Source organism: Seriola dumerili, unplaced genomic scaffold (assembly GCF_002260705.1).
Source record: "Seriola dumerili isolate Sdu_G_001 unplaced genomic scaffold, Sdu_1.0 BDQW01000068.1, whole genome shotgun sequence".
Taxonomy (NCBI): domain Eukaryota; kingdom Metazoa; phylum Chordata; class Actinopteri; order Carangiformes; family Carangidae; genus Seriola; species Seriola dumerili.
Window position 1 is genome coordinate 12,597,882 of NW_019174323.1, and position 18,495 is coordinate 12,616,376.

The following is an 18,495-nucleotide window of genomic DNA, read 5'->3' on the forward strand; positions in this document are numbered from 1 at the left end:
GATCCTTCAAAACACTCCAGTGGCGTGCTGACATGGTTTTGTGAGAAGCAGTTCTCAGGCAATCCTTCCAGGGTAGTGCTACTGGTTACAGGCAGATCAGTCACTTGATCAGGGAATAAACCTTTGTCTCCAGTTTCAGGTGACAAAGTCTCCCTGCTCTGTGAGGGAGGGAGATCCGCCTGCTCCTCTTGTGACAGGTCTACCAGCTCCTCACTGACACCCTGTGGGTTGAACTCACCTGAAGACTCTGGGGGGAGACAAGGGGTGTCATTTGAGAGATCTACCAACATAAATGGATCCCTTATGTTGGCCTCGGAATTCCTTGTGGAAATCTTTGATGGAGAGACAGGTACACTGAGGCTTATTAGTTCAGCCTGACTACTGAGGCCATTTGAGCCCTCAAGAAGGGCCTCCTGTGTCACATTCAGTTCCTCACAGGCAAAGTTTTTTCCAACCACATCAGTGAGGTTGGGAGGAAATAGCCATGATAAAGTACAGTCACTGATTTCATCAGGTCCCTCAGTTTTTTCTGTGTAAGACAATTCCTCTAGATGAGTACGATGGAGAGAGGTTTTGCAGTTTATGGATTGATTGGCCTCAAATTGCACATCTCCACAAGAAAAATCAGAGATATTTATGAGGTTGTCCAACTCTACCGGCTTGTCCTGGAAAACCTTTTCTTCTTCACTTTGTTGGGATGTTTGATCCTGGTCACCGTCTCTGAAATCCAAACCTGTTTGGCCACTCATGTTTTGACAAAGCACACCTCCATTGTCTGAATCCAGTGTGTGAAATCCACGAGGAAATGGCTGGTCTGACTCCCACTGTGTGCGCCCCAAAGGGCCAGACAGAACTGTCGGTTCCATTTATATTGGCTGTGTCCCTTCGCAAACTTGTGAAAGCTGCTGACGTCTTATCTCACTGCTGTCGTCAAGATCCAGTTCTTCAATTTTAATGCCATGTTTTTAAATGGCCCCACACTTTCTCAGTGAAATCTTTAAATAAATGTGTGGAATTCCTACACGCATTGTCTAGCTCTGACATTTAAAAGATGCTGGTAGTTATTGTGATTTTATAAATAACTGCATAAAGGTAAATCAAAATTGATCATTTTAAGAGAGTCGGTCGGTTACAGAAACGATGTCAGGCAGGTTACAGAGTAACAAATTGCTGTATTTGTTGTTTTCTGCTTCAGTGGTTGCCGTCCACACCTCGAAAACAATGTTACCTAAACTCAAAAGTCATATTAATTTCTTAGCTTTAGCAGATATAATACTGATGCAAGTGTGTTTTGACTCACTATGTCCCTCTCTGTCATGGCAGACCCGCTCCTGGTTGTTGCCAAATGTTCCAGCTTCAGCACATCCAACGTCAACATGCTTCACTTCGGCCTGAAAGCTAATAAATCACCGAAATAAAGTCTCAGAGCTCAACTGCCAAACACTACTGACAGCATCATTGGCAACGAGACCGTTTGAAACAGCATAAATTAAAGCGTTAAGTCACCAGTGTTTGTCAACATTAGCTTTCTTAGCCGATTATCTGATTTTATCCATCGCAAGCTAATTTGCCGAGGAGCACACAGTGCGGCGAGGAAACGATGTGACCAGCGCTACTCAAACATGAATTAACCTCGAGCTGTACCGTTCATTTTAAATCTCTCATTACAAGGCGGTTTACTACATATATCGCCGACTGTCTTTCCTCAAATGAATTTATGCTAGCAACTAACATTAACTCCTCCTTCGAGCATCCCACTTCTTCCGTGCCATTGGCCAGGAATGCTGCTAACTGACTAGCTAGCGAAATTAGCCTATTAGCTAGCTAACAAGCCCAACGGTCCACCCCCCCACCCCCAACCCCTCTCAGTGAAATTAAACCAAATGTCTCAGCTTCAATATTCCACGGTTCAAGAGGTAGCTGCGGGAATTGCCGCCTCTGTTATAGTCCAATATTATGTCTTCACTTCGATTCCGTTTTCCAGCAGCAATCCACCTGTGTCAGTCACAAGACAGGCCAGACGAGTGACGAGACGAGACCCCGAATTCCTTTATTATTCTCGTCTCAAAACACACATCTGTCCCAGCGGCTCTGGTCGAAACCCACAAGGAAACGAAAAGGGGTATTAAATTAGACGAATAAGCTCCATCATGTAGCGGTCAGTCTACCGATGTTGATCACAGACACCGAAAGCTCTCGCATCAGCATCAGCAGTGTCCCATCCTCCTCCGCCGCCTCCTCCTCCTCCAGCCGCATACACACCACTGACGTTTCACGCAAGCGTACAAAATACCCCGCAGTATCATTGGTTTTATGGCAGCTACCAGCTATCACCTTATGATTTGTGTTTATGCACAAGGCTCGTGGCCAATATACAAAACACTCACCTGCGCACATACGTCAAATAATGACAGTATTTGAAACAGCCGGAGGTCAAAGTTCGGGGTCAGTGTAGTGAGCAGAACCAACTAACAGGGTTTGTTTTGCTCAATGGCATTTCATTCGGTGGATGTGGTCTGTGAAGCCGCCAGGTCCACCGGTTAAACGGTTGTTTCTTTAAGCTCTAATAACTCCTGACATAACATATAAACCAATATGATATTGTTGGACAACTCATGTGGACACAGGAGATTCATCATTTTGAGAAAATTGTTTAATGGATGCAATTGTAATGTTTTGGCGCCCCCATCTGACTTGCAGCGGTATTGATTTTCTTCAGATTTGCAGTTACATACTATAGGCTTCATCATATTGGTCATTTAATTCAGTGGTGGCTCTCAACCAATTTTGACTTGTATCGAATTACCATATACTTACAACCACTAGTCACAGGTGGACATGAGCTACAAGTGAAAATCAAGAGATTTTTTTCCTTTTCCAACTCTTTCACTTGTAGGATTTTCACAGATCTTTATCCTGGATTTCACATGGGAAAAAATGGGAAAATTCAAGAAGATAATTTTGTGTAATCATATTTGTTTTTTGTGTGTGTGAGTGTGTGTGTATTTTTGTTCCGTTAAACGTTAAAAGCAGTCAGCTTCATTCTACAGGTATGATCCAAACTTCAATAGCCAAGGAAGTTGGATCTTTTTACCAAAAAACAAAAGAAAAATGACTTACAATGGTAAATGCAAACTGTAATCATTATTAACTAATTATACAAAAGTTTTATTAATAAATGAGAGGTACTGAGAAACCACATGAAATGGCATGTGATAAACACGACTGTACATGAAATGCATGATTACTGTATAATACATGGCACTGTAGAGGTTGAAAAATCCCAGAATTGTTATATAAGTTGATCCACTTCTAAGATTGTAACATATAATACAAGAAGTATAGCATGTTAGTGTTCAACTCCTCCAACACACTCTACAGACAGCAGTGGGTGAGATACACCACAAACACTGTACATGGAGCATATCAGTTCTGCAGGTAGCCCCTAAATTACCCGTTTGTTTTCAGCATTTACTTGTCTCTTTTCTTTTCAGATGACCAATAACCTGAAAGAAAATAAGAGAGACAAGTGGATTAATATGTGTCATATTGTTTTCCTGTCATTTAAACTTTGAGAAGACACAATCCACAACACAATCACTTCATTCTCAATCATATACTGTCTCTCCACATGGACCTCAAGCTGCACCTCCTCCTACACACCTGGGTCAGGAGGAGGACAGGAGAGCCCCTTTTCAGAGTTTAGCGGATTTAGAGGTGGCTATACCCAACAGCATGGAGACGTCATTGGCGGAGGTCAACCACGCCCCGCCATCAGCCACCAGGATGGCTCCAGTCACATAGGACGATGCCTGGCTGGCCAAGAAAAGAGTGCAGTGGGCCATCTCTGTCTTGTTGCCTGCTCGCTGCAGAGGAATGGACTGGAAGGCACCAGCAGCCTCCCCTCTGGGGCCACCTGAGAGGTTTAAAATGAAAAAAAAAAAGCATTACCAGACACTCTTACTTACACTGTTATGCTACACATCCAAGGGGCCCAATGTTTTCTGTCTAGCACTGTCCGTCAAATTCCACACACGGGTGTTATTTAACACTATTAATTATATACAAGTCTAATTACACAATTTATTGTTACAATTATTTTTCAATCAACCCGATTGTAAATGTTTCTGAGGGTTGTTTATGAAATCGTTGCATACTGTAAGAGATCAAAACATTGCTTATAATACAGGACTGCTTGTTTAATATACAAGCATCAAATGAGCCACTTAGTGAACATAGTGTTTACCCAGTCTGCGGTATCCTTCTGTGCCAGAGATAGGACCTGGCGCCACAGCATTGACTCTCACCCCACTGGGCCCCCACTCCACAGCCAGGTGCTTAGTCATGGCATCTGAGGACAGCAGAGGCAGCAGAGACTCATTAGATTCTCATTTGGAAGCCGTTACGTAACACTGAAAATGCTCTTACCATTTGCAGCCTTCGCAGAGCCAGCATGCACCTGGAGGGCCTGCCCCTTGTAGCCCAGTGTTGCAGAGATGTTCACTATGTTGCCACCGTGATCCTGCGCCCACAAATGATGGGAGGCTCGAAATCAATGCAATACGTAAATGATCAAAACAGCTTCAGAGAGCAGAGGCTGCCATTTAACTCCCATTTAGCTAAAAAGGCAGCATTCAGTAATCTGTGATCTTTACTGTCCTCTTTTGGTGATCAGGGGGAATTGCAGAAAGTGAATCTGACTGAAAGTTATTGATCAACTACCTAATTATCTTCCTGTAGATACAGTACTATCATCAATTATGTGCTGTGGGGCAGTAAACAATTTATCTATAGCTCCTTAACTTGAAGTTAAGGAATATTGTGTCACACAGACAGATGAAAACATGCATTGTACCTTGAACCACTTCTCATAAACCACTTTGCTGGTGTTGAATGTACCCATAGTGTCTATCTCCATGACCGTCTTGAAGGCATTGAAGGAGAGCGCCGTAGCCGGGCAGAGGAAGTTTCCAGCAGCATCTGTCAGAAACAGCACCGGGGCCAAAATTATGACACACCACTGAACAAAGAAATCCCATACACAGACAGAGGAGTTGAATTTTTCATGAATGCTTTTTTTTTATATGCTTCATTAAAGCTACATTAGGAGGTACATTAAAGAAACAGAGATCACCTTGCATAGGCGATCTGAATTTGATTTGACAACTAATAATAATCTTGTAGTGATGTAACAGTATGTAACAGCGAGTAGGTTGCAAACATAGAAGATAAAGATAGATGCAGCATCAGAACAGTTGATGATTAAACGACACACTTGGCCTTTGTTCAAAGTACATGTGCACCTGCTTCACCTTACAGACACCTTAAAATATCTCTGTACCTATGTTAGCAGGATGCCTTGTAGAATGACAAGTAGCTAATTGGTGAGAGACTGCTCCCACCGCAAACGCATTAATCACCAGCACAAAAACACATTTTTTTTTCTACTTGTGATTAAGAGGTCACATACTGTTAATCAGGATGTCTACACGGCCCAGCTCTTTCAGTGTCTCATCCACAGCTGCTGCGATGCTCTCAGGCTGCCGCACATCTATACACAAAGGGAGACAGCGGCGTCCTGACACAGCAGACAGCTTTTTAGCGACCTAGAGAGACACACAGAGACATCACATGAGGCCATCGCATTACTATTTAGTGATGGCTTAACATACATCTTTTAGGATTGTGGAAATTGTGCAAGAGGAATAACCTCTTTGAGCTTGTCCAAGTTCCTGCTGGCAATCACTGTGTCGCAGCCGTGCCTGAAAGAAAGAAGAGAGTGAAATATGATATGAACAAGGATACCTGCATGTGTGAGGCTAACACGGAGACAGCGGGGGTAACTTGATGACAAGACAAGTAGGACAGAAGGTGAGAACAGGAAACAGGGGACGCAACATAAAAAATGAGGGATGAAGTAAATGTTAGAGCCAAGAACATTTAGGGGTGAGCCTGAAGTCTACAAATCTGGCAGTCATCACTATAAACAACCAGGACATTAAGTTACAAGGTGAGGTGTTGATTTTTATAAAAGATAAACAATTTTTGCCTCATTAGTTTAATATTTAACTATTTCAACTTTGTCACACAAGCTCAAGCAAAATGATGAAACTGACTAGCAGATAACACAACTCGAGGGTTTAAAGTGCACCTACATACCATCTCCCTCACACATTTTGCTGTTTAAGACTTATAGTAATGACATAATTCTGACACAGAATTATGAAATTACTCTCCATGTTACAGATTTATGACCGACGTTAGGTAGAAATAGTCTGGCACTCCCTCTCACCTCATGAAGATTTCAGCTATTCTGAGTCCAATTCCAGATCCCCCACCTGTGATGAAAGCAACCTGATCCCTGAAAAATAAAGGGCAAATCCTCAAAGGTCACCTTATGCAGTTATTAGAGTGACAAGTGAACAAAAAGTAGTCCTGCACAGAGCCAACTACAGTGAAATGCAGTAAATCAATCGGTAATGGTGATGGGAAATTCATCCAAAATCACGTTTTCATGCTTACTTTAGTAAATCTGGACTGTAGATGTGCGTGTATGAAGTCAGGCAGTCATCTGTACCCACATCTTCTGGCAGCAGTTCTCCCTTTTTCTGCGGACCTGCCATGCTGATAAATAATGATGTCAAATAGATGCAAACACACCGGCAATACCATCATCTAAATCTAGAATTTGAATGGTCTGTAAATACAGGAGTTGCACAAATGCAGCCCAGTATATATATCTCAGTACACCTGTCTGCAGCGGTCCGGATCTAGATAATAATGATTGTTTTTGTTAGAATTGTCAGATATTTAAATTCATCTAAAAAGGTTGTTTTACTCTCTTTTTCGTCATTGTTCATAAGAATCTACGTGTTCCTATTTGTACTGCTGCTGACATGCTGTCGTGATTTTTGTGACGTACCCTCCAAAGCATTGCAGAATTTAAAGTCAATCACACTTACAGTGTAACAGTAGTATAAAACTGAATGCCAATAAGCACAATATTGTATCAGTAATTTTCTACATTAGTTGTCAAGTTACTCGAGGTCATGAGGGTACATCAACATAAGTTTGTGGCAAGGTGAGGAGTTACAAAAATCATGATGCCAAACTAAGGAAAACTGCATTGCAGTGACACAGACCGTCACTCCAACTCAGTGAAAGGCATTTTGATTCGTATTTTTGCTTCACATCACAGCACTGCAACTGACATTCATTAAATCTACTGCAGACTAAGTGAAATAAATGAATCCACCGCTTTACACAGCATGCTGTTATGTAAATATGTCGGTACTAACATGTAGCTGCCGTCGTGTTTCCTGCTGAAGAAAACAAGCTAGTTTTGTAGAAGTGCAGAAAGAAGCGTCCAACTCCTCTTCGGTGACACACGACCTGCACACGAAGGTCTTATCTGAATCTGATGAGGTACCTTTACATTATTCCTCACCCATAAAATGTTTCTTTTTTTTCAGCAGGAACTATTTGTACTTTGGACGTTTACTTTTTCGGTGTCCTTCACTGATGCATTGTGGGCAATGAAGTCCGTCTGATTCGTGCGTGCGTGTTCAAGAGCACGAATGTCTCGTTTTCCACACGTTTTTTTTTGTCTGTTTAAGAGACAGAATGTAATGATAGGGAGAATATACATATTAAACAGCGTTAAAATTCAGAAAATACTGCGAGTCCAAAACTTTAGAGGTCAGGATTGATTTGATCCATGCTAGAAGGAGAAACCATATCAGTCAACAACATGCTCAAGAGACTGTAAAGGTCTTTTCAGTCCAGGGAGCAAGGGAAAATCCTGTGATTCTGTTGCTCATCTCCAATACTCATCATCTTCTAGGATGGCACCAGAAAGGGTTCTCTCCGGTAAACTAACACTGAAATAAACGATCCAGGGTGTATCATTTCAGGTTTGAGGCCAATCAGTGTGCACTGGAACAGAGAGTGGGCAATATTGATCAGTACTTTGGGATTTACTGTTGGAAAAAGCCCTATGCAATGGATCCCTCAAAGACTTTTGGGATGGATATCATCCTCTGCACTTAGGCTGCATGACTGCAGATTCATGCTGGGGAGAATCAGAAATGTAAGATGAGTGCTTTTGTAACTTCATTGGTTTGATTTGCTTTTTACAGAGCTGCACTTAATGGATGCTTAGACTCTTTAAAGGGGACATATTATACTCCTTTTCAACAAGTTCAAATAAGTCTCAGAGGTCCCCAAAACATGTCTTTGAAGTTTCTTGCTAAAAAATCCACTCCGATCCTATATTTCAGCATGCCTGTAAACCCCTCTTTTTCAGCCCTGTTCAGAACAGGCTGTTTCTGTGTCTGTAGCTTTAAATGCAAATGACCACGCCCCTCTTTGGAAGGGGATGCGGCTTGGGCTTCTGGCACCATGCTGTAATGTTTACGGTGACCGGTGACCTGTGACCTGTGTCAGAAGGGCTTTGGTTCAACCATATGACTTTTATTCAGAATCTGACCCAGAGGCAGAGGCTCCTGAAGAAATTCAAACTCTACAACTGCAGCAGGACATTTCTGAATAGTTGGTAGCCAATTTTGTATATTTTGACTTTACATTTTCAGTTTGTTGATGTGTGCTGGCACAAAGTTACTAACATGTAGCTAGGTAGCTAATGCTAACTGTCTGTCATTACTGGGAGCTCTTTTGGTAAATAAGCACTATTGTGAATTGTGTAAGGTAGTTATCTGTCATGCCTCCTTAGATATACTTTTACAGTCTATGAAAATGTTTGTTGACTGAGGACTGCTACAGGTGTTCAATGTCGAGACTAGTAAATTTAACTTCAAAGGACCATGCCAATATTTTCCACTTTTGCCAGGAAACCACAATTACTGACATTTTTTTCATACTATACTGTTTTATATTTTGACTATGCCTGTCAAACTTTCTAAGTAATGTGTATGTTAGTATGGAAATCCATTTGCAGTCTTTTTTTTTTTTTTTTTTTTTGTCGAGATTATAAAGGTTATAATGTGATTGTATGGTGAAGCAGTTGTAAGTGTAAAGTGATCTACAGTGTCTGCATCAGGATACTATGCAACGATAAAAAAAGAAAATAGGCCACGTTTTCTGTAATCGATTATTAGTATATAAGTAAAGTAAGCAAATTGATTTTTATACCATGTTTAACTAAACTAAATCAATGGCTTCAAAGAAAAGTACTTTCAAAAATTTAAAACAACTGCATACTTAAGAAAATGGTCAGCACTAATGTACACATAATCTGTACAAAAAAAGAAAGATTATGCAAAAATAACTAAGGCCATTTGAATAAAAGGTTTAATGCGGATCAGCTCCCAGGCACCTGTAGTTTAATGCTTGGCAGCCAGATGGCACTATATGTCAGCATTTTCTGCTTGAATCCACAAAGAGAAAACCATTTGCAGCAGTCTTAACTGTGAACCTACAGTGATGTTGCAGAAGAATGCCTCCTACTATAAATACACTTGTACTTCAAATTTACTGAGACCAGATTCAAATATCATTTGAAAATAGGGGCTAAATACTGTTTGTGCTTATGTGTGATGTGATTTTTAGGAGTGAAAGAAAACTATATTGTAGAAAAGTTGTAAGATGAAAAACGTTTAAATATTCATGTTTTACGGTGGAGATTTTTAATTAAATGTTTTGGTTATTTTAAGATAAGATGAGCCCCTTTCAGTTTTAATCCCACCTACCATACATATAACAATAAATAGCAGTCTTTGCTGGCACTTTATTTTAGTGCTTCATATAAATTTTTCTAATGTGTTGTAATGAATGAAGTGCAGTGACACTATGTACCTTCTTCACTGGTAAAGACTGTGTAACAGCAACACAATTAGAGAACAGTCATAAACTCAGCAAAACAAACAAATTAACACAATCTGAATTAGCAATCTCAAATGTCCATTTAAAGATACATACTCTCTTTTTAAAAGAAAAACCAGAAGTACCGCCTCGCAGTCGTATGCCTCCTGCGAAGCAGCGTGGTTGCAGGAAATCTGGTCACATTTTCCCCTTGCTGAGTTAAAGCATTGAATAATACCCAGAGGTGTTTTTAAAGAACATTATGATGTCACAGTGAAGTTTACCTTTGACCATTTGGATATAAAATGTCACCACTTCATTTTGTCCTTATAGAAATTTGAATTAAATTGTGTATGAATTTGTGGGTTATGGCCGGTAACGTGTTTTGTGAGGTCACAGTGACCTTGACCTTTGACCACCAAATTCTAATCAGCTCATCTGTCCAAGTGAATGTTTTATGCGAAATCTAAACAAATTCCCTCAAGGTGGTCTTGAGATATCAAATTCAGGAGGCCAAAACTGTTCTTTGTTAAGATAACTCTGACCTTGACCTCTGACCACCAAAATCTAATCAGTTCATTTTTGAGTCCAAGTGGACATTTGTGCCAAATTTGAAGGAATTTCCTCAAGGCTTAACTGAGATATCGTGTTAATGAGAATGGGACGGACAGAGGGATGGACAACCCAAGAATTCTGTCACCAGCGCAGAGGCATAAGCAAGAACGAGTCAAAAGTCCATTGTCAAAGGCTGCTTGTTGTACATGTTTTAAAGACATATCCTGATGCAGGAACATAAAGGCATGTACAAAAAACTGCCATTATACAGACAACCAGAATCACAGACTCAGACAGATAATTGTTGCAATGAGCCTGGCATAGCTGAAGTCATAGACGTCCATTATTTCCTACTGGCCCAGAGGCCAGAGCCGACCTACAGCCCCACAGCACTGACAGCTGGTCCTGGGCTGTGTCCATGTTTTTGCACTGGGTCCGTCTGTGCAGTTTTGCACTGGCCTTCCGCTGGAGGGTTTGACTTGCCGGTCTGTCCTTCCTCCTCCAGACCGACCAGCCTGCTGCTGACCTCCCACAGCTTACGAGCAACCTCCTCATCCAGGGCCAGGGGCGCTGGTTCCTTTTCTGTCATCACATCATAGTAGCGTCCCGTCACACCCTCCATCTCCTCAGACACGGCCAGGTAGATGCTCGGCTGGGCCCCAAGTTCTGGGTTCTTCACCAACAGAGAGAAAAAGGGACCTGTGGGGTGGGGTGGGGGGTGGGGGTCCACAGAGAAGTTTTGATGGTTTGGCTCCAATAAAATACTTGTATTTCATTAAATGACCAATGTCAAGTACAAATTCAAGTAGTAACTGGAGCCGTCCTGTTGTCTCTGGTAAATGACTAAATGAAACACGTACAAGAAGGTGCATCAATTACATTAAGTTACGTTTCACATCTAAATCACACGTTGTATTTGCACATGTTGTATTGTTAATTTTTATTATCTTCTTCACTGACTGTAAATGATCTCAATACCAGACGCTTTTCTCCTCACAGTGGAGGTTGTTTATTACCCCAGAGTGTATCATGTAATTATAAATATAATCATTGCAGAGTAAAAAAAAAAGAAAAGAGAAAAGAAAAATCTATCCGCCAATTCCCAGAACAGAGTACAGAGAAGCTGTCGCGGCAACAGCAATGGGAGCACTGTGAGTTCAGATTTCAGAGGTTTTATTTAAACTGTAATAGAATTTTTCTAAGAGGCGGCTGAGATAATGTAGAACATGTAGCTGTGAAGTAAAACTCTTGTAATACTGATTTTGGTGATTTTGTTTTAAATTCACACATTTATTTCACAGCTTTAGTTAGAAGTTACTTTATGCATTAAGATTTTACATACAAAATCTAAATGAGTTTATAAATTACAATGCATGAAACTACCCAACAGTTTATGACGTGGTTAAACATTAGCTGCACCTCAACCAACAACAACAGTTAAACACTTGTTGCTCCTTTGTGTATCATTAATAATAATCTAACAATAAAATATATAATAGTATTGTACCATTACATTTCACTGTATATTTCATTATTAATACTTATGCACTTTTAATCAAGTACCATTTTCAGTAGAGGACTCTCACTTTAATGGAGTGTTTTTGCAAGGTGGTATTGCAGAAATGTGGCAAGTTATTTTTGAGGTTCTGCCTATTTATCCAGAACAAGAAGAGAGGTGTAGAAAGTTCGCTGAGACCATTGCCACATATCAGAATCTGTACGGCCTAAGCTTACTGTTGCATATGTATTAGGTAAGCAGAACCTGACTGGATTTATCGATTACTCTAAATTCGGAATCCAATAAGTAAGCAGGATACTCACTGAGCACAGAGCTCGAGAACTGTGATTGGTGCAAACCGGTGTGCCTCCCGAGCTCCGTGGCAACAACGCCTGGGTGTACAGCATTCACTGTGACTCCTGTGCCTGTTACAAGCACGCATACACACACACACACACACACACACACCACACACACACCACACACACACACCACACACACACACACACACACACACACACACACACACACACACACACCACACACACACACACACACACACACACACACACACACACACACACACACACACACACACACACACAGCATTGTTTAAAAATATATATCCAATGGCCAATTACAAACAAGAACCTAGGCCGTACTCCCTCCCACACATGCCCACATATGCAACAGCCAGTAGACTTGCCTTGTAATCGCTTGGCGAGCTCTCTGGTGAACAGAACATTGGCAAGCTTGCTCTGACAGTACGCCTGCTTGGTATCAAACTTCTTCTTCTCCCAGTTCAAGTCCTCGAAGTCAATCTTTCCAACGATGTGGGCGAGTGAGGCCAGGTTGATCACTCTGCTGGGGGCGGACTCTTTCAACTTATCCAGCAGTAGATTTGTCAACAAGAAGTGGCCTGGAGGAAGAGAGAAACTATCGAAATCAGGTAGTGATGGAATAAGGGAGAGCTTAAGTAATGTAAAGATTGTTTAGATTTATTTTTTTTATAGAGACAGCACTATCCGTCTTAATTTGCCTGTTGTTTTCATTCTAGTACCTAAGTAATTCACTCCGAACTGCATGTCGAAGCCATCTTCTGTCCTCCATGCTGGACATCTCATGACCCCTGCATTGTTTACCAGAACATCCACTCTCTGCTCCTCTACAAGACAATAAAAGTCATATTCAACAAATTACTGACTCTGCTTCATTTCTGTTATTGAGCACACGATATGTTTTGTGTCCTCACCTTTTTTGACTGACTCTGCAAACTCTCGGATGGATTTCATGGAGGCCAAATCAAGGTGACGGGCGTAAACGTGAGGATTCAGGGTCTTCCCTCGTATTTCCTTTGCAGCTGCCTCGCACTTCTCCATGTCCCGACATCCCATGATGATCCGGCCCCCTGACGATGTGGGGAACGGGAAATGGAGTGTGTCAGCAAGAACAGAATAACCGCTTAAGATTTTTGCTATTGTGCCTACTTGCACCAAATGAGAGTGACATCATGTTTTCTGCACACCTCTCTTGGCCAGCTCTTGGGCAGTCTCTTTCCCAATGCCTGTGTTAGCTCCTGTTATAACCACAGTCTTTCCAGTAACAGTAGCCTTACTAGGACACCGGCCTCCAGTCACATGGTTCCTATGGGAGGAATTAAAACAAAGTGCAGTGCTGTTTTATTTTTTATTTAGGCACATGAGATTGTAACACCTCCCAGTTCAACATCAAAACCGGGTGGATTTCTCTCAGTCTAATGTGTTTGGGAATATGCAGCCCAGCAGCCCAATATCAACTGATATTAAATGCCCAGCACAGGTGTTTTCAATAATTGGCTGATTAGACCTGCAGTCAGGCTGATGTCACCAAACTCTGTACATAAGCGAAGAGGTCTAATCAGCAATAAGTGAAAACTCCTGTGTGGATTCACTCTGGGTGTGTTGGAGCTTTAAAGTTGTTCCTACTTTATAACTTAGTCTTCAAGAAAGTCCCTGTGTCAAAATCTAGTCTTGAGACCTTCAGTATTTCAGTCTTGCATATATCTTCTATATTTATGTGTTTAATCAAGATCTCATGATCCATCATAGGAATACTGTACATTGCACAAGAGGGGGAGGAAAAGGGTTAATAGTAACCCCTCACAGGTGAATCTGGCCAGTTTTATTGCTTCATCTTAAACATTTGGTCCTGATTTTGACCAACATGCATTTTGTCCTGGACTTGACCTCAAGTTGACTAAAGTGGCTCATCATGTCACATTGTTCTATCTCATTAAGTAAGATAACACATGGAAGAACAAAGAAGTCCCTTAATTTAAATAAACACAAGCCTTATTAAGTGTGAACAGAATATTATGAAAACCTTCACAGCCTCTTCAGTCCGGTACAATGACCCTGTTATATATGCTGCATTTGTGAAGCATATCCATCTTTAGAACTGGGCCAATGAGTCTGTACTTTGTTGAGTTGTTGTACTCAATTGTTAAGTAGCAGTTAATGTTGTCCTCTCACCATGGGAGGAAAAAAATACTACTAGGTTAATAACTTTACATAATTAGACTACCTTACAATATACAGCAATTCACTGCAGTACAACAGCAGCCAGGTTATGACTGAGTTAAGTGCATTTTATGGGCCACACAGAAGTGCAGCAGGGTTGTTGTGTATTGTATGCATTAGATATAGGTGTTGAACATATTGTGCCCAGGCTCCGACTCTCAACTTCACAGCATATTTGTATCAGCACATAAACACAGTGTGAAATATAATGTTACATCATGATACAGTGGCCTTACGTCACATTATGAAGAGCTACTCACTTCAGTAAAACAGCGCCTCCAAACACTGTCCCAAACACAGAGACTGGTAAAATATATTTGCTCATGGCTCCGGAATAATGTTGACGACAAACTATAACATCGAAATGTGTTGACGCTGTTTCCACAGCTGATTTGACAGGACTTCTGTGCTGTAGCACAAGGTTACGCGCGCATAGTTTTACCGTCATCAACCAGTCCTGACCAACCGCGAAGAGCACAAACCCAATGGTATTATGGGAAATGTAGTCCCGTTTTTACAATTTGCCTTGAGGCTAAGATTTGGCTGTATGTACAAGGCTCTAAAACAAGCATTAGCTCACACGTGTGGTTTTTTTGTAATTTGCTGCATGGGATTTGTATGTAACTGTAACTAATCTGCTACAAAGACAATTACAAAATCAGACTACCACCTTAAAAACACAGCAAGAATTTAATGATTTCTGTCCAAAAAAGATACAGAAAAACGTATTCATACGTTCATTTTCAGCAGGCGAGACTACTGTAATGGTGCCTTGACAGATCAACCAGAAAGCTGCAGCTCATCCTGAATGCTGCTGCCAGAGTCTTCCCCAACACCAAGAAAGTGGAGCACATCACAGCAGTCCTTAATTCACAGCACTGGCTTCCTGTGTGTCAAAGGACAGATTTTATTATCCTTTCACTTGTCTATAAAGCACTAAATGGTCTAATTTCTGATTTACTTGTAGACTATCTTACAAAGCATCCAGGTTTACCAAGTTTTCCCAGGATCCAAACACAGTGAAACAGCTTTTAGTTTTATGCTCCCCACCTGTCAGCACATTTAAATCAGGGCTTAAAACATTATTGTTTGCTGCGGCTTTCCAATAAATTTCTGTAAATTCTGTCTTTTTAATCTTGAAGTATTTATTTGCTTCTTTTTGCTTGTGCTTTGTTGCTTTCTTTATTGTCTTTTAAGCATTTATGTCTTCCTAATATGTTATATGTTCTACATTTCTATGCCTCTGTAATGCACTTTGTGTCGGAATATATAATATGATATAAACGACAAACTACATTAAGACTCTGAATGCTATTGTTTATCAAGAGTAATTCACCTGAAAAATCACGCTAAAGATCAGTGGTGAACTTGTTTGTGTGTGTGTTTTCTGTAAGTCTTTCAGAAACATCTCAACAATTAATTCTGGTTGCTTTTAGTTTTGAGATGTGTCATTAGGGAATACTGTACATCTACTGTATTGTTTTTTTTAATACTGAGATAAATGTCATATTCTAGAAAAATCCCAGACTGCAATTCACACGCACATATTGAAATATGGTAAAAATGTCATGAGAACCAAATGGAATAGAAGCCAAGGATGAGATATCGGGGGTGTTACAGGAGGAGTCTGCAGAGGAGGAGATGACTATGTTCAGTGGGAGAGGGTGATGTGGCTGTGAGTTGCTTTTTCTGTTTTTGGATTGTAAAAAAAAAAAAAAAAGAGGAAAGATGCGAAATAGCTCTGCTGTTGAGATTGTAGTCAGAAAGTCATTCTTCCACTGGGGAACCAGGTGAGACTGAGAAAATGAAAGAGGCCGAGGGAAGAGAGAGCTAAAGTAAGACAGAAAGAGGCTATTATGGACCAATGCATGGAGGTGTGAAGGTGGGGTGTAGCTTTGTACATGAGCAGGCTGTTTTGAATTCAATCCTTTTTTTTTCTGCCTGAATGCTAAATGTTACTCCACATGTTCTCCAAAGTGAAAAATCTCTCCTTCTGTTCAAAGTTTAAGTACCTGCTGTTCAAACCAAATGTTGCAAAAATGTTCCAGGGATTTAGTTGGACTGTTGACAAGGAAACGTTTTTAAAGTTATTAATGTGAGCTACATATTCATACTCATCTACAGGCAGGGGTGTGATTGAGAATCAAGTGTCCCATCTGTAAGATTATTTTAAACTGATTCCACTTTCCTCCCACTTCTGCTAATAATGAAATCAGCTACGGCAAATATAACTCAAATAATCTCATGAGATCCTATTACTCATCAATTAACAGACACGTTGATTGGGGTTGACAGCAAGAATTAAATCAGACTTGCACGGGTGCCCATGCAGCAATAATTTTAAATTGTCTGCACAGGAAGAAAAACACAGGAATGTCTTTCTGTCGTTCCCTCCTGTGGGTCTCAAAAATACACAGTTGCTGTATCATATGTTTAACAGTTTGTATCGCCTGGTGACGTTGTAGATTTTATCCAAACTCTAAAACAGAGCAGATGGAGACCCGATGTAAATGTCCCCCCACCATGACACTGCAGTTTATAGAGCAGCTAGGACACAGAGTAACAGAGTAAACTCCACATGAAGAGAAATTTGAGAACAGTGACAAAACAAGGCCACCCCCTTACAACAAGAGGTGGAAAACTTGAGGTGACACATAAAAAGTAGAAACTAGGACATGAGTCTGGTGTCTGAAAGAGAAGTGAGGAGGGGAGAGGAGGAGCAGGAGGAGCAGCCGTGCTCTATTTGTTCACAGCTCAGAGGTGTGTCCCCCTGGTGTGTTTGACCCTCGGTGCTCTCTGCTGTCAGCCCACAGTGCTTGACCCTTCCTATGATTTATGACAGCTCTGTTCCCACGATAACCCCCGAGGAAACTCTCCGCCTCACTGCCATGTGCTGTGTGGGGAACCTGAATGTCTTAGAGGTGCTGAAGATGCAGCTATTTAATATCCACCGTCTCCTCGACAAGGATAAAAACACCCCTGGTCAAATGATTTTGTTTCACAAAACAGAAAGCTCATATTCCCCTGTTCTTGCTTTTTTTTCTAAAGGCTTCCTTCATCCTCTCTTCCTGATCCTGGACTGATGAAAAAAAAAAAGCAGCTAATATTTCACCCTAGTCTTGTTTCAGCCTGGGTATGGCCATCACTTGCATCTGGAGGCAATCTGGGGAAAAAGTAGAAAGAATGATACAGAAAGAAAAAGTTAATACAAAAAAATCTGGAATAATAGAATTAAAATCAAGATGCTCTTTGGTATAGCCCATTTATTATCTGACATTTGGGGTCTGAGGTGAGTTAAAAGTGGCAGGAAGTAACACAAAAACATAGAAGGAAATTCAGCACAGTCCTTATTTCTGATATTTCTTTGAAAAAAAAGAAAACAAGCTTCCAATTATTTCACCTCTCCAAACACCCATTCACTCACTCCATCAGTGGTCCTTGATGGTGATGATGATGCACTGTGGTTATCCTTGTTATGTCGATGCTGTTTTCTCAGTCCAATCTGTTGTGGTTGGCAAACACGCCTGGCAGGAGGCCTGTTGTTAAACATGTACAGTAAAGGGGAGCTGCCAGGGCAGTGAATTAATTGAAAGTCGTACTTCGCTGTTACCTAATGGCCTAAGGACAGTTGGCAAAGTCACCGTGTGAAGTACTTGAGGCCATAAGCTGTTGAATTATGCAAGAGTGGGGCAGCTTGTTCCTTCAGAGCATGAATCAAAAGTAAAAAAGCTCATGGAGGCACTGAGGATGGATGGTGGAGGGATGGGAGCGTCCAGGCGCTAGGACCCGGGACACGTGAGAGTATTAGTTTGCCAGAGGGTGGAGACGGTGAACAATGAAGGAGCTGACTGGTAGGACCAGCAGAGGAGCAACATCTGAGACCAACCCCCCCCCCCCTCTCAACCCCAGAGTCCCGCTAGAACGACGGACAGACCAGACTGACCGGCCGACAGTGACTGCAGGACGCGGAGCTGAGTTTAGAGGGAGTGGGGAACATGTAGATGTGTCCATGCAGACTGCAGAGCTTTGCTGAAGCCTCTGTGTAGATGTGAATGAATGGGTTCG

At 41.3% G+C, this 18,495-nt stretch overlaps 2 protein-coding genes and 1 long non-coding RNA gene across 5 annotated transcripts; 1 reads left to right on the top strand and 2 right to left on the bottom strand.

Annotated features, from left to right (window-relative positions):
- Nucleotides 1–3,154: 3,154 nt before the first annotated feature.
- Nucleotides 3,155–7,502, bottom strand: decr2 (2,4-dienoyl-CoA reductase 2). 2 transcript variants are annotated; one of them, XM_022743108.1, is made up of 10 exons: nt 7,299–7,502; nt 6,523–6,624; nt 6,293–6,361; nt 5,711–5,762; nt 5,471–5,606; nt 4,856–4,980; nt 4,429–4,522; nt 4,247–4,351; nt 3,728–3,916; nt 3,155–3,506 (listed from the first exon to the last, which is right to left on the bottom strand). In XM_022743108.1, the coding sequence occupies exons 2-10, from the start codon at nt 6,621–6,623 to the stop codon at nt 3,472–3,474; spliced, it is 906 nt and encodes a 301-aa protein (XP_022598829.1). In that variant the 5' UTR covers nt 6,624; nt 7,299–7,502; the 3' UTR covers nt 3,155–3,471. The 2 variants fall into 2 exon arrangements, with proteins under 2 accessions (XP_022598829.1, XP_022598830.1); XM_022743109.1 differs by having other exon boundaries at nt 3,664–3,916.
- Nucleotides 7,503–8,442: 940 nt separating this feature from the next.
- Nucleotides 8,443–12,748, top strand: LOC111219786. Of its 2 annotated transcripts, none has more exons than XR_002665027.1 (3): nt 8,443–8,554; nt 10,880–11,014; nt 12,674–12,748. It is a non-coding gene; the product is annotated as an uncharacterized LOC111219786 (long non-coding RNA). The 2 variants fall into 2 exon arrangements; XR_002665026.1 differs by having other exon boundaries at nt 8,443–8,550.
- Nucleotides 10,569–14,866, bottom strand: rdh13 (retinol dehydrogenase 13). The gene is made up of 7 exons (XM_022742575.1): nt 14,691–14,866; nt 13,398–13,516; nt 13,125–13,280; nt 12,933–13,037; nt 12,579–12,791; nt 12,196–12,297; nt 10,569–11,073 (listed from the first exon to the last, which is right to left on the bottom strand). The coding sequence occupies exons 1-7, from the start codon at nt 14,753–14,755 to the stop codon at nt 10,751–10,753; spliced, it is 1,083 nt and encodes a 360-aa protein (XP_022598296.1). The 5' UTR covers nt 14,756–14,866; the 3' UTR covers nt 10,569–10,750.
- Between the last annotated feature and the right edge of the window lie 3,629 nt (nt 14,867–18,495).